Here is a 21,073-nt window from a genome sequence, read left to right as displayed (position 1 = left end):
TGTGCTCCTCAACGGGAGAGGCCACAACAGTGAGAGGCCCGCGTGCCGCAAACACACACACACACACACACACACTTTCTTAGCAGGGGACAGGACTATGAATATTTAAACCAAATATTTTTTCAAATCTACAAAAACAACCAAGCCTTCATTTGGATTCCTTGACTGGCCCAGTGGAAAAAGCAAAGCATCTGAATCAACACTGTTCCTTCTATCGTCTGAGAAATGAAGCAGAACAGTCCATAAACATTCTCTTGCCTCTAGACACCAAAGACGTGGTACAATCACTTTACTTACCTGGTTGACGGTGTCTAGAAGGTAAATACTATATTCATTCCAACTCAACACCCAGCCTTCTTGAAAGAAACATGAAACAAGCCCCAGGTGTTTCTCGGGTGAGCTGCAACTTCCCCTGTCAGAGGATTCCAGGCGCGGGTAAAGCTCGAAAGGCTTGACTCCTCCAGCAAAGACATCTTTTAAGATAAACGTGGCCTGAACGGTCCCATGGATGTCAGCCTTCCACAGCCGGAGCCCAGGCCGTGATGCGTACAAGGTTAGATCACTTTGCTTACAAAGTCCTGGTATAAAACAAGCACCAAATTTCCCAGTGCTGAAATTACAAGAAAAAAAGGAGGAAAGAAAGAAAGAGAATGGACTGATTTAAAGTGCTAGCTGTCAACCCCCGATATTAACTCTAACAAGAATTTCTGGACTAAGCCAAAACAAGATTGATTCTTTTTTGAACCCTTTTCTACAGTGTATTTTTTGGTTAACTGAACCGCCTGGCCAACACTGAGGCCACAGAGGAGCCAGTCTCTGTCTTGCACTCCCTACAGCATCCTCAGAAGTGTGCACCCCGCTAAGCACACGCAACAGTTACTGCGCACAGTGCTTTTTTTTAAAAATCATGCTGTTATAGTTTTTAATGTATGAAATCTGAAACAATTTAGATTTATCACTGACAAAGTGATAAGTACATACCTAGATCAGTTTCTTAGGTTAAGTTGTGGCTAAATTGACTTTTAAGTTCAAGGTTCTAAGTGACTGGGGGAGTCCTCTGTACCTTGAACAGCCTTCTGTCCCGATGAGATGAGCCCCTACTATAACAACCTGTGCTAATTCCATCATATTTATCACATTGTATTTTAATTATCACTTTATCAGTCTCCCATCAGATTGGGGATTCCTTCAGGGAGAGACTACCTTGTTCACTTTGTCTTGAAATAGGTACCAAATTATTTGACAAATGAGTAATGAACAACACTTCAAATGGCATGCATTTATCCATAATTATTGAGTATTAACCTACAAATATTCTATAATCCGATTTTAAATCCTCCAATTTATACCAAGGCTTTGATTTAGCTTATGCTAATTTTTAAAACGTGTAGCTTTGAGGCGTTTTATTATAAAAGCTGGTACTCATATACATCAATGAGTAAGAACTTAACATTTATCATACATTTACTTCACTTTTTAGCTTGGCCTTCTAGTAAATCTTTAGCCTCATTGATTTTGGCTGCTATATAAGGAGATCCTCCCTCATCTGGGTGATTTAAAAGCATAATTCATCGATGAGCATCTCTTATGTTTCCCTTACTGGCAGCAGGGCTTACACCTAGTATTAACGATGCTTCCCGTTTTGTCATTTTGGGTTCAAACCCACCTCTGTAATAGCCACCACTAAAGGCAGATTTCGGTAGACTTTGAACAACTTGTTTTACTTGAGGCTCCATATGCTTCATGGCCTGCGAAGCATAACCCCCTGCAAATCCCGCAGCAGCAATGGTCAGTCCAACCGCTACCGCTGTACTGGCCGTGGCTCCCGCTCAGCTCCCCGGCCCCACCTGTAGCACGGCTCATCCCACCCCACCAACTCTATGCCTCTACCCTGCACGCAGTGCTTTATCTCCACTCTCCTTTAACCCTCAACACAGCCCTGTGAGGCAAGTATCGTGACTCCCGTTTCAGAGAAGAGGAAACGGAGGCAGAGGTGACAGACCCAGGACTGACCATCCTCTCCCTGCTCTGAAATTCTGTTCCTTCTAACATTTGACTGCTGTGCTCATCCCAACATGCCAGTGAATGAGCTTTATGTCCAGAATTGGGGCAGCACTTTCAGAATTTCTCTTAAACCCATCACAGGGACCAATCTCCATTCTGATCCTCCGGCTTGGGGTTTTTTTCCTTCTATTTTTAGTATCATGAAATATCTAACACAAACAAAAGAATATATATGCTTTGAAGCCTAATAATGAAATATACACCCAGGAACCTATCCCTCAACTTTGGAAATAAATCGGTAGTCACATCGCTGATGCTCTCTGGCTCCAAGAGTCCCTGCCCACTCCGTTCTCATGTGTGAGCCCTGAATTTTGTGTTCATTATTCCCTTGCGATTATCGATAGTTTAACCACATACCTACGTACTCCTAAACACCACATAATTTAGTATTGTTTGCCTTCCATTTGTATAAAAATAATAGTACGGGGCTTCCCTGGTGGCGCAGTGGTTGGGAGTCCACCTGCCGATGCAGGGGACGCGGGTTTATGCCCCGGTCCGGGAAGATCCCACATGCCGCGGAGCGGCTGGGCCCGTGAGCCATGGCCACTGAGCCTGCGCGTCCGGAGCCTGTGCTCCGCAACGGGAGAGGCCACGACAGTGAGAGGCCCACGTACCAAAAAAAAAAAAAAAAAAAAATAGTATGATGCTATTTGCATCCTTTTGCAACTTGCTTTTAACTTAACATAATATTTCTAAGATTTATCCTTGTTGATAAAAAAAAAAAGCTGTAGCTTATTCATTTCCACTGCTATAAAGTGTTCCACAATTTATTCTCCCTCTTGTTGAAGGGCATTTGAATTATTTCCACTTCTTCGTTTTGAATAGTGCTCATTATGAACATTTCTGCAAATAACCTCCTAGTATTCAGGTCTAAGAGTTTGTCAAGGATACTTCAGAAGTGGAACTGTTGGATTGCTGGGTAACTGCTGGGCTGCTGAGTAAAAGCAGATTCAAGTTTGGAAGACAACTTCAAACTTTTTCCAATGTGTTTACACCAGCCTATACTCTCATCAGCAATCTATGAGTTCTCATTGCTCCACATCTTTGCCAAATCTCAGACGTCCACCAGAATTCAAATATTAAGAGTTTCAGTTTGGGGGCTTCCCTGGTGGCGCAATGGTTAAGAATCCGCCTGCCAATGCAGGGGACATGGGTTCGAGCCCTGGCCCAGGAAGACCCCACACACCGTGGAGCAACTAAGCCCATGCGCCACAACTACTGAGCCTGCACTCTAGAGCCCGTGAGCCACAACTACTGAGCCTGTGTGCCACAACTACTGAGCTCGTGTGCCACAACTACTGAGCCCGTGTGCCACAACTACTGAGCCTGTGCTCTAGAGCCTGTGCTCTGCAACAAGAGAAGCCACAACAATGAGAAGCCCGCGCACTGCAACGAAGAGTAGCCCCCGCTCACCACAACTAGAGAAAGCCCACACAGCAACGAAGACCCAATGCAGCCAAAAATAAATAAATTAATTAATTGATTTAAAGAAGAGTTTCAGTTTAACCCTAAGTCCTGCTGATTCTCTCTCCGAAGTATTTCTCTGATTTTGAATGGTAGAAAGAGGACTGGCTTTAGGTCGACACCTGGGCTCAATTTCCAGCCCTGACATTTAATAGCTACGTGGTATGGATCTCAGTTTCCTCGTCTATAAACCAGGGATAATAATTCCCATCTCAAAGGCTGATGTGAGAATTGAATGACAATCTATGAAAACAAAAGAAAGCAATGCTTGTGACACCGTAAGTCCCCACAAACGCTCAACTGCCTCTAATTCCACCCCTGTTACCATCGTGTGCTCCTGTGGGTGCTGGGCCCTCTCCTCACCCTCACTGCACACACAGCACACCCGACCCCCAGGGAGGCATCCACAGGGCCCATCTCACAAAGGCACGCAGATAAAGTTATCTGGGTGTTTCTCTGCACTTCAGCATCTCACTACACCCCTTTGGCACCTCAGTAACTAAATCCTTCCAGACAGGGTCTAAGGAGGACACCAAATATCGAATTCAGCTTTGAACTGAAAACTGTTAGACTAACCAAGAATCAAGATCGTTACTAACCTAACACTGTAGATCGTTCATGGACAGCTCCATAATCAGCATCATGTTCTGATGATTTTCTTTAGTACTCTGTTCTGCAAAGCTTCTCTAAAGAGACACCCAAAGAACTCTGGCACGGTAGCCTATAACCTCTTCCTCCTGCCTTTCCTATCAAATCAATTTCTATTTGGTGATCCAATTTTCAAATCTATATTTCTCCTACTAATAAAGTCCTCTTAAAAATCTCTTATCGGACTTCCCTGGTGGCTCAGTGGTTAAGAATCCGCCTGCTGGACTTCCCTGATGGCGCAGTGGTAAAGAATCCACCTGCCAACACAGGGGACACAGGTTCGAGCTCCAGTCCGAGAAGATCCCACATGCCGCGGAGCAAATAAACCCGTGCACCACAACTACTGAGCCTGCGTTCTAGAGCCTGTGAGCCACAGCTACTGAAACCCGCGCGCCTAGAGCCCACGCTCTGCAACAAGAGAAGCCACTGCAATGAGAAGCCCGCGCACTGCAACAAAGAGTAGCCCCCTCTCGCCGCAACTAGAGAAAGCATGCGTGCAGCAATGAAGACCCAACACAGCCAAAAATAAATAAATAAATAAATAAATGTATTTTTTTTTTAAAAGCTCCTGTCACTTCACCTTAGGTGACTAAAGCGTTCATTTTAACAAACATTTAGTGAGCTCCTGAACCATGTAAGAGACTCTGCGCTGCAGGCAACGTGAAAGATGCATGAGAGGAAGGTCTTGGCCCTGTCTCAACGCCCTGCAGCAGACGGGCGTCTGCGAGGTGCCATCTCTGAGGCTCAGAGGGCTGCTCGAGGACTACAGACAAGGGGGACACGTTCTGACCTGGGCATCAAAGGCTACACCTCGGTTACTGAGTGGACAATGACCAGACTGAGAAAGGGGAACGGGCACTCCAGGGAAGGGCAGGCTGAGCGGGGGCCTGGCGTGGGGCTGCCTCTGAGGCGCTGTGGAAATGTGTCGGGAGCGGGTTGGGAGAAGGCAGTGAAGTTGGGGATAACTAGCTGCAGCCGGATGCAAACCGTCCTCTACCCCAGACTCGGCCACCACCTGCCTGCAGGGCGATTCTGCAGCACTTGCTGATGTCAGTCTGAATCAGACACAACAACTCCAACTTCTAAGGTCTAAGCACTGCAGGATTCTAAAATCATAAACACATTAACTTAGTTTCTTAATTTTGGTGGAGTTGATTTCTAGGAAGACCATTGATGACTTTACAAGACACCTTAATTCCCTTTATGAGCCACATTAATATGAAAGAAGTGTTGCCGGTGATCAAATTCTAACCAGCAAATGGTGATTTCTAACTTATGTATAATAATGCTGAGCACAGACAGAGAGCCTGAAACGGGAGAACGAGTCAAAGCCGGGACAATCGTCTCCACAGCCGAATGCCCAAAGGCCACCAGACGGGCACGAGGTGGCTCTGGCGGGGGCGCAGGCTCCACACCCCACACCCGGCCTGGACTGCAACACGCAGGCGCTGCCGACCCAGGACAGTCCTCCTGACTGGACTGCAGGACACAGCGATAGGCACAGGGAGGGCGCCAGCATATACACAGAGGAGAACCGAGACGGAACACACGTCGGGGGATGGCTGGGGACTTTGAGATTTTTCTAGGAGAAACATACACGCTGTTCTGTCAACCTGAGGAGGTTCGCAGACTGGGTCAGGAGAGGACAACCTTGTCTTCCGGCACTCCCTGCGCCTGTCCCCGAGCCCGGCTTCCCCGCTGGCCCACAGCAGCCGCCCAACATGCCGCCACACGCTCCATCCAATGTCTCGCCAGCCCGCACGGTCCCCTCCAGGCACCCGCTAGTTCTGCGTTCCCATCTACACAGAAAGAGTCCTGCCTACACTCACTGCCCACTCCCCCTCCCTCAGCCCTTCCAATGCCACGGCCTGTGCCCCACGAGGGTGGGCACGCGCGGCCGCCACGTTGCCAGAGACAAAGGCCCGGCTCAGCCCGCCTCTCGGGGCCGATCAGCGGCTCCGACACGGCTCTCTCTGACACGGAAGCAATGGAGTGCCCCAGAATGCGAGGCCTCCCTGTTCCCTAGTGACACTCACTCCCCAGGTGAGCTCCTCCGTCCCAGAGCTTTGAACACTGTCTATCGGCTAACGGGCCCCCCCCCCCCCGCATGCACAGCTGCGGCCCCACCTGCTTCCTGAGATCAGCCGCGGCTCCTCCGCCAGCCTCCTCGACACCAGTAGCCGGCAGCCCCGCCTAGCCAAGTGCTCAAGCCACCATCTCCAAGGGATCATCTCCCTCACACCCCAGAGTCAACACACCCGTTGGCTCTGCCTTCAAAGCGCCCCCACCACCCCGGCCTGGCGTGAGGCCCTGCTCTCACGTGAATCGCCCGGGAGCCCCCGCCAGCCTCCCTGAGCAGCTGCCCTCACCCCCCTCACACAGCAGCAGGACTGGCTCCCCGGGTCAAGGCCGCTCATGACTCTTGATGGCAGTGGCGTAAAGCAGCCCCTGAGCAGGGCCCACAGGATGGGCCGCCCCCAGCGCCCCTGCTCCCAGCGCCTGGTCTGTGCTCCTAGACCCTCCGTACAGGCAGGGCTTCTGCCGCCCCTCCCATCCTCCCTCAGGAATCTGCTCAGGCTCCACCCACCGGCCTGCCCTAAACACACACCCGCTAAGGCAGGCATCCTCGCTAGCTCCATCCCCATTCGTTACTACTGAACATTCTAGAACACATTTAATGTCTGGCTCCCTCACAGGACATGAGCTCCTTAAGATCAGAGCTCTTGTCCCCCTTGTTCACAGCTGTCTCCCCAGACTGAGAAGGGCGCCTGGCACACAGCAGAGACTTAGTAAGGATTTTCCAATGTTGAATGAATAAACACTCTCCCTGGGTGACCTCATCCAAGGCTAGGGGTCTCAATGTCACCTGCATCTGATGACCTCATTTTCATTTCTGGCCAAAACCCCTTCCCTGAATTTCCAACCTGTGTATGTTACGCTGGACTGTGATTCCTGCTTAGTTACCTAACAGGCATCTCAGATGCAACAGCCCCAAGACAGAATTCCTGAAGCCTAGACCTTAACCTTGGTCTTCCCATCTCAGTTAAATGGCTTCACCATCTGTCTAGTTGCTTTAGCCAAGGGCACGGAAACCCTTTCTTATTGTTCCTTTCTCTCCGTTTTCCCCTACATCCGATTCACCCCATTACCCTCCATCCCCCTCCCCTCTCCTCTCCATGCCGGGTACCCAGGCGAGGTCTCCGTGCTACTCCTGGGCTCCTGCAGCAGCCTTCTCACTGTTCCCTGCCTGACCGTCTCCAAGTCTCCAGACAGATCCAGGGTAGCCCAGATAGTCCTTCTCCTGCCTGAAGCCCCCCACTGGCTTTCCGTCTCACCTAGAATAACGCGGTTGACAGCATCTCTCGCCTCACGCAGGCTCAGGCCCTCCTTTTCAGCACCCGGCCCACTGGTCTGCAGCCACCCCAGCCCCCTCCTGGCTCCTCAAACATTCTAGGCCCTGGCCCGATCCAGGGCCTTGGCATCTGCTGTCCCCTGAGACCAGAACGCTCTTCCCATGCTTTAGGCTTCAGCCCACAGATCTCTTACCCAGAGGCCTTTCCTGACCATTCTAAGAGAGGCCCTGCCCCCAGCTGACACCTCACCCTGATGTTGCCTCTATAGCACTGACCGCAGCCTAGACCTTTATCTTACTTGAGGGCAGAGGCCCGTCCCCTGGCTCACCGCTGTCCCACCGTGTGCCACCCAGAGGGACACTGTTGCATGGGGCACCACTTCCAGGAGGCAGACATGGCCGACGTCCTTTTCTAACCACAGCCTAACACAGCACACGACAGACACAAGCCTTCAGGACACAGAGGTTAAAAATGTTTCCGTTCATTCTGTCATCCCTCACTTCTCCAATACAGCTCCCTAGGAGAAACGGGACCCGTTTATCTGTTTCTATATCCTGAAACAGTGCCTGGCAAGAGTGTGCTTCTAACGCAAGCTGCCGAAAGACTTGGCTACACAACGCACCAGGAGAGGTTCATGCCAAGGTGCTCAGGTTTCACACGGGAGGTTACAAGGCCAGGTTTGAAGAGAAAGACTGTTGGGTATACGATCCCCGTGGAGGTAACTGGTTTTTAAATCTCTCTTTTTACACCCCACCTTCCTTCCAAAAAGACACAAGGCAGTAAGACACTGACAGACAAGCCAGGACGAGACGTCAAGCAGAAGAGTGGGACCCTGGCAGAGGGAAAGTCACGACCAAGCTCTGCACACCACTAAGCCCAAGCTACAGATTCTGCTGAGCGTTCCAGGGGCCGACAGGGAGATTACTGTTACAGAGACACCAGATTGTTGGTGGAATTAGGGGGGTATTCAGCGTGGAAAGTAGAAGCCAAAGGGGAAGCGCGAGTGTCTTTTAATAGCCATGGACCGCCACGCAGAAAAAGAATAAACTTGCACTGTGCTGCTGCAAAGCCCAGGACACAGCACAACAGACGCTGAGAGGACCGGAGGCTGGCACCCCCAGCACCACCAGCTGGCCCTCACTGACGCCCGCCCACCTCCTGCCCACTCTCCAGCACCACGCCACCCAGGCCCCCGCGTGCCCCCGGCCCACATGCTGTCCTGCCCCTCCGCCTCTCCCCCGGGCAGGCTGGGACTGGACCGACCCTGCTCGCCGCTGTTCGTCCAGGGAGCAGGTCAAGGGAGGGGCCCTCTCCCGGCCAGGAGCCCTGACCCCTTCCAGACCCGCCCCCTCCCTCAGGATGCCTCCCGGCCCCAGGCTGGGCTACAGCCCATGTGAACTCTTCCCGCGCCCCCCGCTCAGCTCCACAGCAGGTGACACAACTGGTAGCACCTCCCCTGCCGAGGTCACTCCATTTTCACGATGGCGCGGCACGCGGAGGGAGTGAGGGGCGAGCTCCCACCCGACCCTGAGCCTGACCCCTGACCTCCTACCCGGGCTGTGGAGGAGGGGGCCCGCAGGGAGCAGACTGCAGCAGCCACATGTGGCGGGCAGGCTGGGGACCTGCCTGGAGCCGCGTCACCACGAGCCTCGACACCAGCGATGCTCACCTTTTCCTTGGCTGTGTTCCGATTTGCTTGACAGACTTCTCCTCGGTGTAGAAAAGCAGACTTCTCTGTAAAGTCGAGACCAGCAGCACCTTCTGGCTGTAGTCCAGTTGCACGATGGAAGCCGGCTCCTCCAGTACCAGGTGGGAGTGACAGATGCCCTGCGGAGAGACGCCAGGTGAGGCTCACAGGTGAGGCACACGGCGCAGCAGGCTACAGTGACCCCACGTCAGTCTGAGAGGACTGGCCCGTGTCCCTCCTGTGCCTGACATTGACTTTGGTCAATGTCTACCTTAAAACGAATGCTTTAATTCTCACTGGATTCAATGTCAACCCACTGCAATGAAATTATTTGCAAAAGTCCTCACTAATGAGAAAACAGTCAGGGTTACCATCTATGTCAGGCTACATCAAGTTGGCCAAGAAACATTTACAAATTCTGTATAATTTTTTAAAAATGTTCTCAGTACACGGTTCAAAGAAGAATCCATAAAGCTTAAGCAGAAATATGTTGCACCATGTGTATTATTAATTCCAACAGAACACACTGGGGCTTTCTATAATGTTACTGTGACAACGGTCAAAGTCCATATCGCACTCCTCCTCCACAAAGGGTTCAAAGCAATCGTGGGGACATTATATCCTTGCCTACTGAAAGGGTCAGAAGAAACAGGTTAGAAAGAAATTAAAATGGTATTAAGTATATTGAAGAACAAAGTAAAGTTCTAGAAGGCATTTTACTGCTAACACAAACTATATTTCTTGGTGTCAAATATCTGCTGCTATAAGCCCTCTTCTCCTGAACCTGTTTCTTTAATTGTTTAGAAATACTGATGCAATGTCATAGACCTTTGCAGGGAAAGAGGGAGCAGCAATCAGATCCACTGGCAAGATGTACATACAGTAAAATTCACTCTTTTTCGATATACAATTCTATGCATTTTGACCAATGCATTCAGTTATGTAACCACCAGCACAATCAAGACGGAAATCCCCACTACCCCGCAAACATCAAGGACATCAAGCCAGATTTCCCTCCCACCTTTGCAGTTATGCAGGCTGTAGCTTTTCAATTTTTCACTTAGCTTGTAATGGAATTAAATTTATTGTACCGTATTGTGCAAAAACACACGTCTTTTTTGCAAATCTCATGAAATACCTGTGTCTCCAAAAAACAATGATCAGAACCTCAATAAAGCTGGGAAAAGAATGATCAGCACGCTAAGGATAGTGCTTTCTGCATGTGATTTTTCTCTCCATTTCCTGACATCATGCATGAGCAGTGTCCCCTCTGTGCAACTCAGGCTGGGGGAGTGACAGCAGGAAAGTACAAATATGGGGACCCTTAAAACCTTAACAAAATGTTTCCCTGGAGAGTAGCAGTTCTCAAAGTGTGGTCCACAGTCCCTGAGGGTCCCCAGGCGAGGTCAAAACCATTTTCATTATAATACTAGGTTTTATCTGCCTTTTCCACCAAGCTGTGGTTTGTACTGATGGTTGGTAGAGCTACTGAAAGCTCAAACGGGCCCAAGATGAGCAGGGCACCAAAATCCGGTAGCTGCCACGGTGCCCTTAGCCACTGTGCACTTGCAGCAAAAACATGAATTTCACTTCAGAAGGTCTTTGACGCAGGAAAATGATAATTCCATCTCATCTTGACTCTTGCGTACGCCTATCTTTGTATTCTGTGTGACAAAACAGGGCACGCACGCAGCCCTCCTGCTGATGCTGAAGCACTTCGGTTCTCAAGGAGGAAGCACTTGTGCGGTCGTATGAGCTGTGAGCTCAACCAGCTGCTTTTTTTCACAAAATACATTTTTACTTGAAATACTATAATTATTCAAACTTGGGTATTTGGTAGGCATTTTCTCAGAAAGAACAAAGTAAGCCTGTCAATTCAGGGAAAATAAGTGACAGTATTTGTTGCTGATAACAAAATGCAAGTTTACAAGTGAAGATTAGAATTTGAAAACTTGTATCCACCCTGGTGAACCTGACAGATTCCCAACAGCTGAAGACTTTTCTCATCAGAATGATGGCGATATTAACAAAGGTGCTTTCTTTGATGTTATATAATTAAATGTTTCAACATTTGGAAGATGTGCATCACTCAGTAGGTCAGTATTTTCCAAGTGATCAATGCAAGATGTTACAAAATCACACGTGGGTCAAGGAGCCATTCTAAGTGCAAGACAGACCAATAGATTTCACTGTAACAGAGCAAGAAAAATTTATCTATATGCTTTCAGATTCCACGTTGTAACCAACCTTTAAAGAAACTACCATTAGTCAATTTGGGGATGTGGTTAAAGAATGTCCACAATTCTCTGGAAGGGCTATTAAAATACTCCTCCTGTTTCCCACTACATGTCTGTGTGAGGCCAGATTTTCTTTACGTACTCTAACCAAAACAATGTATTGTGACAGACTAAATGCAGAATCCAGCTGTCTTCTATTAAGGCAGACATTAAAGAGATTTGCAAAAATGTAAACCCATGCTACTCTTGCAAACAGCAGTAGAAGTTTTGTTTTGCTTTGTTTTGTTTTTTTCAGCCGCGCCGTACGGCTTGTGGGATCTTAGTTCCCCAACGAGGGACTGAACCCAGGCCCTCGGTAGTAAGAGTGCTGAGTCCTAACCACTGGACCACCAGGGAATTCTCAGCAGTAGTTTTGAAAATAGTTATTTTCACAGAAGTATGTTATTTATGTTAACATATAATGAGTTCATTGTTTCAAAATAAAATTAATAAAAATTTTTTAATTTCTCAGTTTTAACTTCTAACATAGTACACTCAGTAGATATAAAACCCATACAAACAAAACCTCTTTGGAATCCTCTTTTTAAGAGTGTAAAGTGTAAAGGGGTCTTGGGACCAAAATGTTTGAGAACTACTGCTAGAGAATATTCGTAGAAGACAGGTCAGTCTTGGATCAGAGGGACTAAAAGTCATCCAGCTAGTAACTGCTGAATTCCTAGACACACTAGGAATGATGGCTACAAATAAGAAAACGAAAGGACCGTGCCCCCAAGGGGTTCATTCTAACTGAGCAGAGGTATGACAAGACAAAGCACAGGCAGGCAGAAAGCCACATGCGCGATGGGAGCACACCCTAGGTTTGAAGTTGAGCTCTGCCAGGCATCAGCTCATGACTGGATCCCCTGGAGCCTGGGTTCATTCTCTACTGACTGAAGATCAGCACACACAGCTTAGGGCTCTGTCGTGAGGCTTAAATAAAAGGACAAATACGAGGGTGGGGCTAGGTTCCCTGCTGCCACCAACCCTCCTCCTTTCCCACCACTCTATCCCACACAACCAGAGCTTGGCTGGGGGTGAGCTCACCACCCACTGGAAGCACTGACCTCTGTCCACAGTGTGGACAAAGAATGCTGCCCGCCATACAGACGAACAAAGGATGTTGCAGCTATCAGCCACTGCAGCCTCCCCCAACAGTGCAGCTGAAGGGGTTCAAGACGGAAAAGAACAGGATACTTACTGGCCCTAGACAGTTAAGGTGTATATCAAAGGAATGATTTCAATGAGCCCAGACTCTGGTATCTTCCCATACATAGAAAAGCGCTAAAGTCATTAACTTGAGATGTTTGTTTTTTCTTTAATTAGCAGAAATCTTGATGTTCAACTACCTGGTTTGTGCAAAACTCCTATATATCCTGGCTCTTCCCTTATCTCTTTGGAGCAGTCCCTCAGAGTCATGTGAGAGACTGTCTATCGGGCTTAAGTCCTCAGTAAGTCCGCGGAATAAAAATTCTCGACTTTTAGGTTGCGCTTTTTTTTTTTTTTTCAGTCGACAATAGTCATGACTGTAAACGCTTCACATCCTCCTACAAACTCTCCAAGGAAATACGTTTGATAGTGGCTACTTTTCTAATTGGTAGCAATAGAAAACAGGAGAATAAAAAAAGTGTATGTTCCAGAAGAAACAAAGGCCAATTCTTTAGATACAGAAGTAGAAGCTTATAAAGCATTAGAAAAGCCCTTGAAAGAAAATGTTACAAACAACAGTTGAGATTAGAAAGGGACAATGCGGAGTTCCTGGTGCCCTAGAGGTTAGGATTCCACATTTTCACTGCTGTGGCCTGGGTTCAGTCCCTGGTTGGGAAACTGAGATCCCACAAGCCAACCGGCACAGCAGACAAAAAATAAATAAGTAAATAAATAAATATTTTAAAAAGGGACAATAACCAAAAATTCAAGTTGACCAACTTCTCCAAATATAAGACAACCAATATTTCTGAAAATAATTTTACCTGATCTAGATCCAGAGAAGAATAGACTATTTTCCCTTTGTCATCTCCAGAGAACAATTTCATTCCATTGGGGCTCCAAGCCAGAGCTGTTATGCTATTCTTGTGAATACCAGTGACGTCAAACCTCCGAAGCTATGAATAAACGATGAAAATACACACAAGAAAAAGACAAGGATAAACACTGTGAGATGTGAACAAGGTGGTACGCAATCCCTCCCGTTTATGGAAAAGCTGGTGTTCCCAAGTTGCTTCCATGCAAAAACCTGCACAAGGGTCCACCTTTAAAACTGACAGAGAAGAGCCGGAGAATATTAAGCAAAATTACCCATATATGCTCTTTGCCAAGTGTCCTACCAGGAACAAAAATGTCACCTGATTATAAAGAGCACAGAGCGAGGCTTTTCTGAGCAAGTGTTTTCTTGGCACGTGAGGACTCCTCATTTTAAAAGACATGAGGAATTTGCCAAGAAGTTAAGAAATGCTAAAATGATTAGTACTTACCTGTCTATTTCTTCCTGGCAACGAGGATACAAGTTGAAAGACTGCAACCCTCCCAGAGGCTGTGCCTGCAGCCACCAGGTCATCAAAGCAGCTCAGCAGTTTCACCACCGTGATGGATTCCGTTTTCCCCTGAAAGAGGAAACATTCAAAAACAAATGGGCCATAATTCAAAGAGTCATGTACCACAATGTTCACTGCAGCACTATTTGCAATAGCCAGGACATGGAAGCAACCTAAATGTCCATCAATAGATGAATGAATAAAGAAGACGTGACACGGGCTTCCCTGGTGGCGCAGTGGTTAAGAATCCGCCTGCCAGTGCAGGGGACACGGGTTCAAGCTCTGGTCCGGGAAGATCCCACATGCCGCAGAGCAACTAAGCCCATGCGCCACAACTACTGAGCCTGTGCTCTAGAGCTTGCGAGCCACAACTACTGAGCCCATATGCCACAACTACTGAAGCCCATGCGCCTAGAGCCCATGTTCCACAACAAGAGAAGCCACCACAATGAGAAGCCCGCGCACCGCAATGAAGAGCAACCCTTGCTCGCCACAACTAGAGAAAGCCAGAGCACAGCAAAGACCCAATGCAGCCAAAAATAAATTAATTAATTAAAAAAAGATGCAAACACGATGTGGCACGTATATACAATGGAATATTACTCAGCCATAAAAATAAACGAAATTGAGTTATCTGTAGTGAGGTAGATGAAACTTGAGTCTGTCATGCAGAGTGAAGTAAGTTAGAAAGAGAAAAACAAATACCGTATGCTAACACATATGTATGGAATCCAAAAAAAAAAAAAAAAAGGTTCTGAAGAACCTAGGGACAGGACAGGAATAAAGACGCAGACGTAGAGCATGGACTTGAGGACACGGGGAGGGGGAAGGGTAAGCTGGGACGAAGTGAGAGAGTGGCATGGACATATATACACTACCAAATGTAAAACGGATAGCTAGTGGGAAGCAGCCGCATAGCACAGGCAGATCAGCTCGGTGCCTTGTGTTCCCCTAGAGGGGTGGGATAGGGAGGGTGGGAGGGAGACGCAAGAGGGAGGGGATATGGGGATATATGTGTACACATAGCTGATTCACTTTGTTATACAGCAGAAACTAACACAAAGTTGTAAAGCAATTATACTCCAATAAAGATGTTAAAAACAAACAAAAAAACAAAACAAATGGGCCTGTCACCAGGCCAGCTTTCAGACTATGAAACGTTACCTACCAATGGAATGGAAAACCTCATTGGACTGCAGCCTATATATATTCCTGATTGAAAATGTATATAATTCAGAAAGATAATTAATCTCTTTTTCTTTCTAGGTTTTTTATCTTTGAAATGACAATTGTTTTTGTGTTTTTTTCTGGCTGTGCCACACAGCATGTGGGATCTTAGTTCCCTGACCAGGATTTGAACCTGTATCCCCTGCACTGGAAGTGCAGAGTCTTAACCACTGGACCACCAAAGAAGTCCCTGAAATGACAAAATTTTAAAACTGCATTTCTGAGAAAGGAAATACTGTTCAATCAAGTATGACTACATTGAGCTCTTATCAAGAGAGTACTAAGGAACTTGGATAGGAGAGGTAGTTCCCCTCAAAACTGGAGTCTGGAGTCAGAAGAGCTATCCCAGACGCAAGCTCTCCTTTCTTCTCTCTCAACGTGGACAAGTCATCCACCGACTGTAGTCCATGGTGTGTACCTGCCACACAGGCTTGCTTGAGGATCAGTGAGACAATACATTTGGGAGTGCTTCATAAACTGATTCCTGGCGTGTTTTGGTTCTCATATCAATAATCACATTAAATAACACTAACTCAAGCTTAATACATTGGTTTATTAAAAAGCACATGTCAAGCACTGAGTACAGATATTCGGGCTTCCAGAGCATCTGAATGATCATTTTTCATTTTGAAACCACTCATTCAGAAAAATTACACAACCATTTCGACCTCGCTAAGACATATGGCAAGATCTTCCATACGCCACTTTGAGCCCTGATGCAGTAATTTAGATGGTAATCAATCTGTGCATTCAGGGGACTGAGCGGTGATACACAGTAGGGCGCAGGCCCGCCCGCTCACAGCTGAGCTGCAGCAATGAGACGTGCACTGGAAGAGCTGCCCCCCACGAGCGGGGGTGGCAGCGACTGAGCTCACTTTCACCTGCCACTTTACAGCTTGCAGCGGATGTTCACGGGCTATAAATACACTTGGTGCCACGTCGTGATACGGGGTAAGGGACCTGGATCTTAAGCTACGGGAAGGAAAAGGGGGACGCTTGAAGATGCCTGCTTTTGCAGGTGTATCAGTCAGAGGTGTTTCTGGTAACCCCATGAGGAACAGGATGGAAGGAGGAAGGCGTGGGACCAGGCAGGAGGACCAGCTGGGAGCCTCCTGCGATAGTTCAGGTGGAGGTAGTATGCGCCCGGTCAAGGGATGTGGCAAACTGAACAGGTGCAAGGGCAGAACCCTGACGAGGAAAGAAGAGTATGAAGACCCGGTCAGGAGGGCAGCAGTGATGACAGAGCACATCGACTCTCTCTGTAAGGGACGCTCTGCCAGTCGCGCGTGTCCTGTGCTGGGCACCCTGTTCAGCACTTCACAGGCATCATCTCCTGGGGTCCTCAAACCGCCAAGAGGGCAGGTGCTGGAGTTATCCTCATTTTACAAAGGTGAAGTGGTTTGTCTCAGGTCACAAAGCTAGAGAGAATCAATAGTCAGGACTCACACCCAAGTGTGACCCTACAGAGGCCCTGCTCTGCCTCGCTGCCCTATGCCTTCTGAGCAGATCCATGGCCATGGAGATGGAAGGTGTGGTCGGCTGTGGGAAAGGAGGAGAATGAAAGGAGTGCAGGAATGTGAGTGATGGTTCCATCTCTGCTTTGAGGGAACAAAGTAACATAACATGCTTTAGATGTGTATCGTCTGACATGGCAACAGAATGTTAAAAAGAGAATATTTTTCCTGGGAATTTGTAATTATAAAAACTGCTACTACAACAGGAATCAAAATCACTTATTGGAGATCTTGCCACATCATAGCACAAAATCAAAACGGTTGTGTAATTTTCCTGAATGAATGGTTTCAAAATCATTGCTCAGATGGGCTGGAAGCCTGAATATCTATATGCAATGCTTGTACACGTGCTTTTTAATAAACCAATGTACTAAACTTGACTTAAGGTTATTTAATATGATTATTAAATAGATTTGGTTCTTGACTTAAGAACCAAAACATCCGAAGAATCAGATTATCAATATCTAACTATACTTCAGACAGAAACAAAATAAGAAGTTTCAACTTCTCACAGTATAACACTCTAGCTATTCTGAAAAACATTCCTCTCCAAACACCTAGAAATGTTGAATAAGATACATAAAACATTCTTTTAAACGCATAGCTGATCTCTAGAAAAGTAAAGAAAATCTACAAGAGCCGAAAACAAAAAGAATGCTGTCAAACTAGAACGGAAGCCAGCCCTGAAGCTACAGGCTACATAGGGCAATCTGGCCAACGCCTAGACCCTTGATTTTCTGAGGTGAGGACGGTTAATGAGGACAAGGCTTCAGGCCAGGTGACGTGGGGAGTTGGAACTGACATCCCCTGCTAAAGCCAGAATCCCTGAAGACCTAACTCTCAGTGAAAGTGTAAACTAGGGGAAAATCAATTTGCTGGGAAACGAAGCTGACAAGGACCTTTGTCTTATCTCAGGCATTGACTGGAGTGAATAAAAAAGATTCTGTAATCACAAAGCTGCCGTATCCAGCACCAGAGTTTGAATTTATTCTCCCTTCCCACTGAAAAGAACCTTCAGGCCAGGCACTTCACCTGACATGCTTCCGTGTTTGTAGCACTCCAAGGCGGCTGGCAGAGTGACCATCAACCCCATCTGTGGAACAGTCTCAACCCAGGCCCCTCAGCACTCCCACATATTAGGATCAGCCACATACCTCACAATTAGACATGACCACAGGGAGACAGGTCCCCTCAAGAAGAACCAACTAAAGAAAGCAATAACAGAATTGGACAACTCCTCATCCTGACTCAAGCATTTCATGTCGAGTGAGGAGACCCAGAACATAAAAGAAATATGCTTAAGGGGAGGGAAGGATTGGGAATTGGGGATTAACAGATACTACTATACATAAAATAAACAACAAAGACCTACTATATAGCACAGGGAACTATATTCAATATTGTAATAACCCATGATGGAAAAGAATGTGAAAAAGAATATATAACTGAATCACTTTGCTATACACCTGAAACATTATAAATCAACTATGCTTCAGTAATAAAAAAGAAATATGCTTAAAAATGTTAAAGAAATGTAAAAAGAAATTGAAACATAAGACCAAACTATTATCAGAAATAACAGAAATGAAAAAGAATCAAAAGAATATAAAATCTCAGGGGTAGACTAAATAGCAGCCTAGTCACAGATGAAAGAAAATTATTGAACTAGATGACAGATCTGTGCGGCAAAGGAAAGATAAAAAATATGACAGATGGGCTTCCCTGGTGGCGCAGTGGTTGAGAATCTGTCTGCTAATGCAGGGGACATGGGTTCGAGCCCCGGTCTGGGAAGATCCCATATGCTGCGGAGCAACTAGGCCCGTGAGCCACAACTACTGAGCCTGTGCGTCTGGAGCCTGTGCTCCGCAACAAGAGGCCGCCACAGTGAGGCCCGCGCACCGCAGTGAAAAGTGGCCCCCGCTTGCCACAACTAGAGAAAGCCCTCTCACAGAAACGAAGACCCAACACAGCAAAAATAAATTAATTAATTAATAAACTCCTACCCCCAACATGTAAAATAAAATAAAATTAAAATTAAAAAATAGAGGTGGAGTCTCTTTCCAAAAAAAAAAAGAAATTGTAAATGACTTCCACCCCTAATCTAAAATATATATATATATATATATATGACAGATAAGTTAAAAGTCATAGAGAATAGAATATGAAGGTCCTACCTACATCTAATTGGGATTCCAGAAGGAAAGAAAACAGAGGATAGGAGAAGGAAACATCTTCAGAGATAAGGGCTAAAAATTATCCAAAACTGATGAAAGACCTATATCCTCAGGAGCACAAGCCTTGAACAAGACTCACGAAAAGAAATACACACATACACATTTTGTAGTGAAACAGTAAAACCTCAAAGGCAATAAGAAGATATTAATATGTCAGAGAAAAAAGGGAAATAACTAAATATGAACAATTATTAACAAAAGACATCTCAACAATGGATGTTGAGATGTATCATCCTCAAAGTGCTAAGAGGAAAAAACTGTTAGCCTTGAATAGTATACCTCTAAACAATTCAAAGACAGAGAGACATTCAGACAAACAAAAAAATCAAGAGTACTTAAACCACCAAAAGACTTCAACACAAGAACTACTAAAGGATGTACTCCAGGGCTTCCCTCGTGGCGCAGTGGTTAAGAATCCGCCTGCCAATGCAGCGGACACGGGTTCAAGCCCTGGTCCGGGAAGATCCCACATGTGGTGGAGGAGCTAATCCCGTGCACCACAACTACTGAGCCTGCGCTCTAGAGCCCGTGAGCCACAACTACTGAAGCCCGCACACCTAGAGCCCGTGCTCCGCAACCAGAGGAGCCACCATAATGAGAAGCCTGCACACCGCAATGAAGAGTAGTCCCCGCTCACCGCAACTAGAGAAAGCCCACGCACAGCAACGAACACCCAATGCAGCCAAAAATTTAAAAAATAAAGGATGTACTCCAGCAAGAAGGAGAATGGCTGCAAAGGGAAGAACTGAGATGTAACAAGGGATGGTGAGTAAAGACGTTGGCAAAAGTGTGAGGGAATCTAAACAGTGACTATAAAATATAATAATAATAATGTCCAACTTGAGTAGTTAAATATAGAATGAAAACACTAGATATGTGTATAATAAGAAAGGCCAGACAGAAACATCATAAGAAAGCTACAGACCAATATTCTTCCATGAATACAGACACAAAAAATCTGAACAAAATATTACTAAAAGGAATACAGCAAGATTAAAAAAAAAAAAAGGATAATATGGAATTCCCTGGTGGTCCAGTGGTTAGGACTTGGTGCTTTCACTGCCAGGGCCTGGGTTCAATCCCTGTTCAGGGAACTAAGATCCCACAAGCCATGCCACGAGGCCAAAAAGAAAAGGATAATATATCATGACAAAATGGGGTTTAAAAGATTAATGCACGGTTGGAATAATAACCAAAACTCAATTCATGTAACATAACACATAAATAAAGAAGGAAATAAAGAAGTAAATCATATCATCACAACAGATTCAAGTGAATATCTGACAAATTTCAATACTCATTCATGATAAAAACTCTCAGAAAACTAGGATAGAAATAAACAGAAATAAAAAGCGTCCATGAGGAATCGATAGCTAATGTGGTCTTATCCATACAATGGAATAGCATTCAGCAATAAAAAGGAATGAAGAGGGCTTCCCTGGTGGCGCAGTGGTTGAGTCCGCCTGCCGATGCAGGGGACATGGGTTCGTGCCCCGGTCCAGGAAGATCCCACATGCCGCGGAGCGGCTGGGCCCGTGAGCCATGGCCGCTGAGCCTGTGCGTCCGGAGCCTGTGCTCCACAAAGGGAGAGGCCACAGCAGTGAGAGGCCCGCGTACGGCAAAAAAAAAATGGTCATAAAGTATTGTTTGGGAAGGGCACTCAGGCCATATTCTAGCAAATCAGAAGTAAATTACCCCATCCTGGAACTCACAAGCATGTTAAACATTAGCCAGGGCTCACACATGCTCAGGTGAGGACAAGCAAGACTCACCTCGAAGTTGTACTTCTTCATCTGGTTCAAGTGCCGGCAGTACAGGTAGAGCATGCCAATGCTGCTGCCCACGGCAATGTAGTCCCCGTTGGCGTCCAGGGCCGTGAGGTAGACCACTATGGAGCGGAACCCCTTCTGGATCTTTGTGGGAATGGCATTGAGGAGATAGTACAAAGGGCAGAACTCTCTGAATGTAACAGACTCTGATACGGATGCCATGGCCAACGTTTCCACAGATGATCTTCAAGCAGGACAGGAATTTTAACGGGCATCTAGGGAAACCTGGGGGCTGAAGAACAAGGC

The 21,073-nt window shown here is 46.7% G+C and overlaps 1 protein-coding gene and 1 pseudogene across 5 annotated transcripts in view; both read right to left on the bottom strand.

The window, feature by feature from the left end:
- The window catches only part of TECPR2 (tectonin beta-propeller repeat containing 2), a 96,015-nt gene that overhangs the window by 59,836 nt on the left and 15,106 nt on the right, over positions 1-21,073 (bottom strand). For 4 of the 5 annotated variants that reach the window (XR_009563210.1, XM_030883319.2, XM_060295309.1 and 1 more), the window contains exons 2-6: positions 20,771-21,059; positions 13,964-14,092; positions 13,463-13,594; positions 9,199-9,356; positions 298-610 (exon numbers count right to left, since the gene is read on the bottom strand). Coding sequence is in view for 4 of the 5 variants with exons in the window: in XM_030883319.2 (XP_030739179.1) it covers positions 298-610; positions 9,199-9,356; positions 13,463-13,594; positions 13,964-14,092; positions 20,771-20,989 (951 nt within the window). In the remaining variant the exon portion in view is untranslated. Of the gene's footprint in view, positions 1-297; positions 611-6,303; positions 6,451-9,198; positions 9,357-13,462; positions 13,595-13,963; positions 14,093-20,770; positions 21,060-21,073 lie in introns of those variants that run through there. The other variant, XM_060295310.1, reaches the window with a different exon arrangement.
- LOC132596895 (mitochondrial import inner membrane translocase subunit TIM14 pseudogene) lies at positions 1,470-6,261 on the bottom strand (annotated as a pseudogene).

Source organism: Globicephala melas, chromosome 2, assembly GCF_963455315.2.
Source record: "Globicephala melas chromosome 2, mGloMel1.2, whole genome shotgun sequence".
NCBI lineage: Eukaryota > Metazoa > Chordata > Mammalia > Artiodactyla > Delphinidae > Globicephala > Globicephala melas.
The sequence above is the reverse complement of the archived record's forward strand: the minus strand, read 5'-3'. Positions and strand labels throughout refer to the sequence as shown.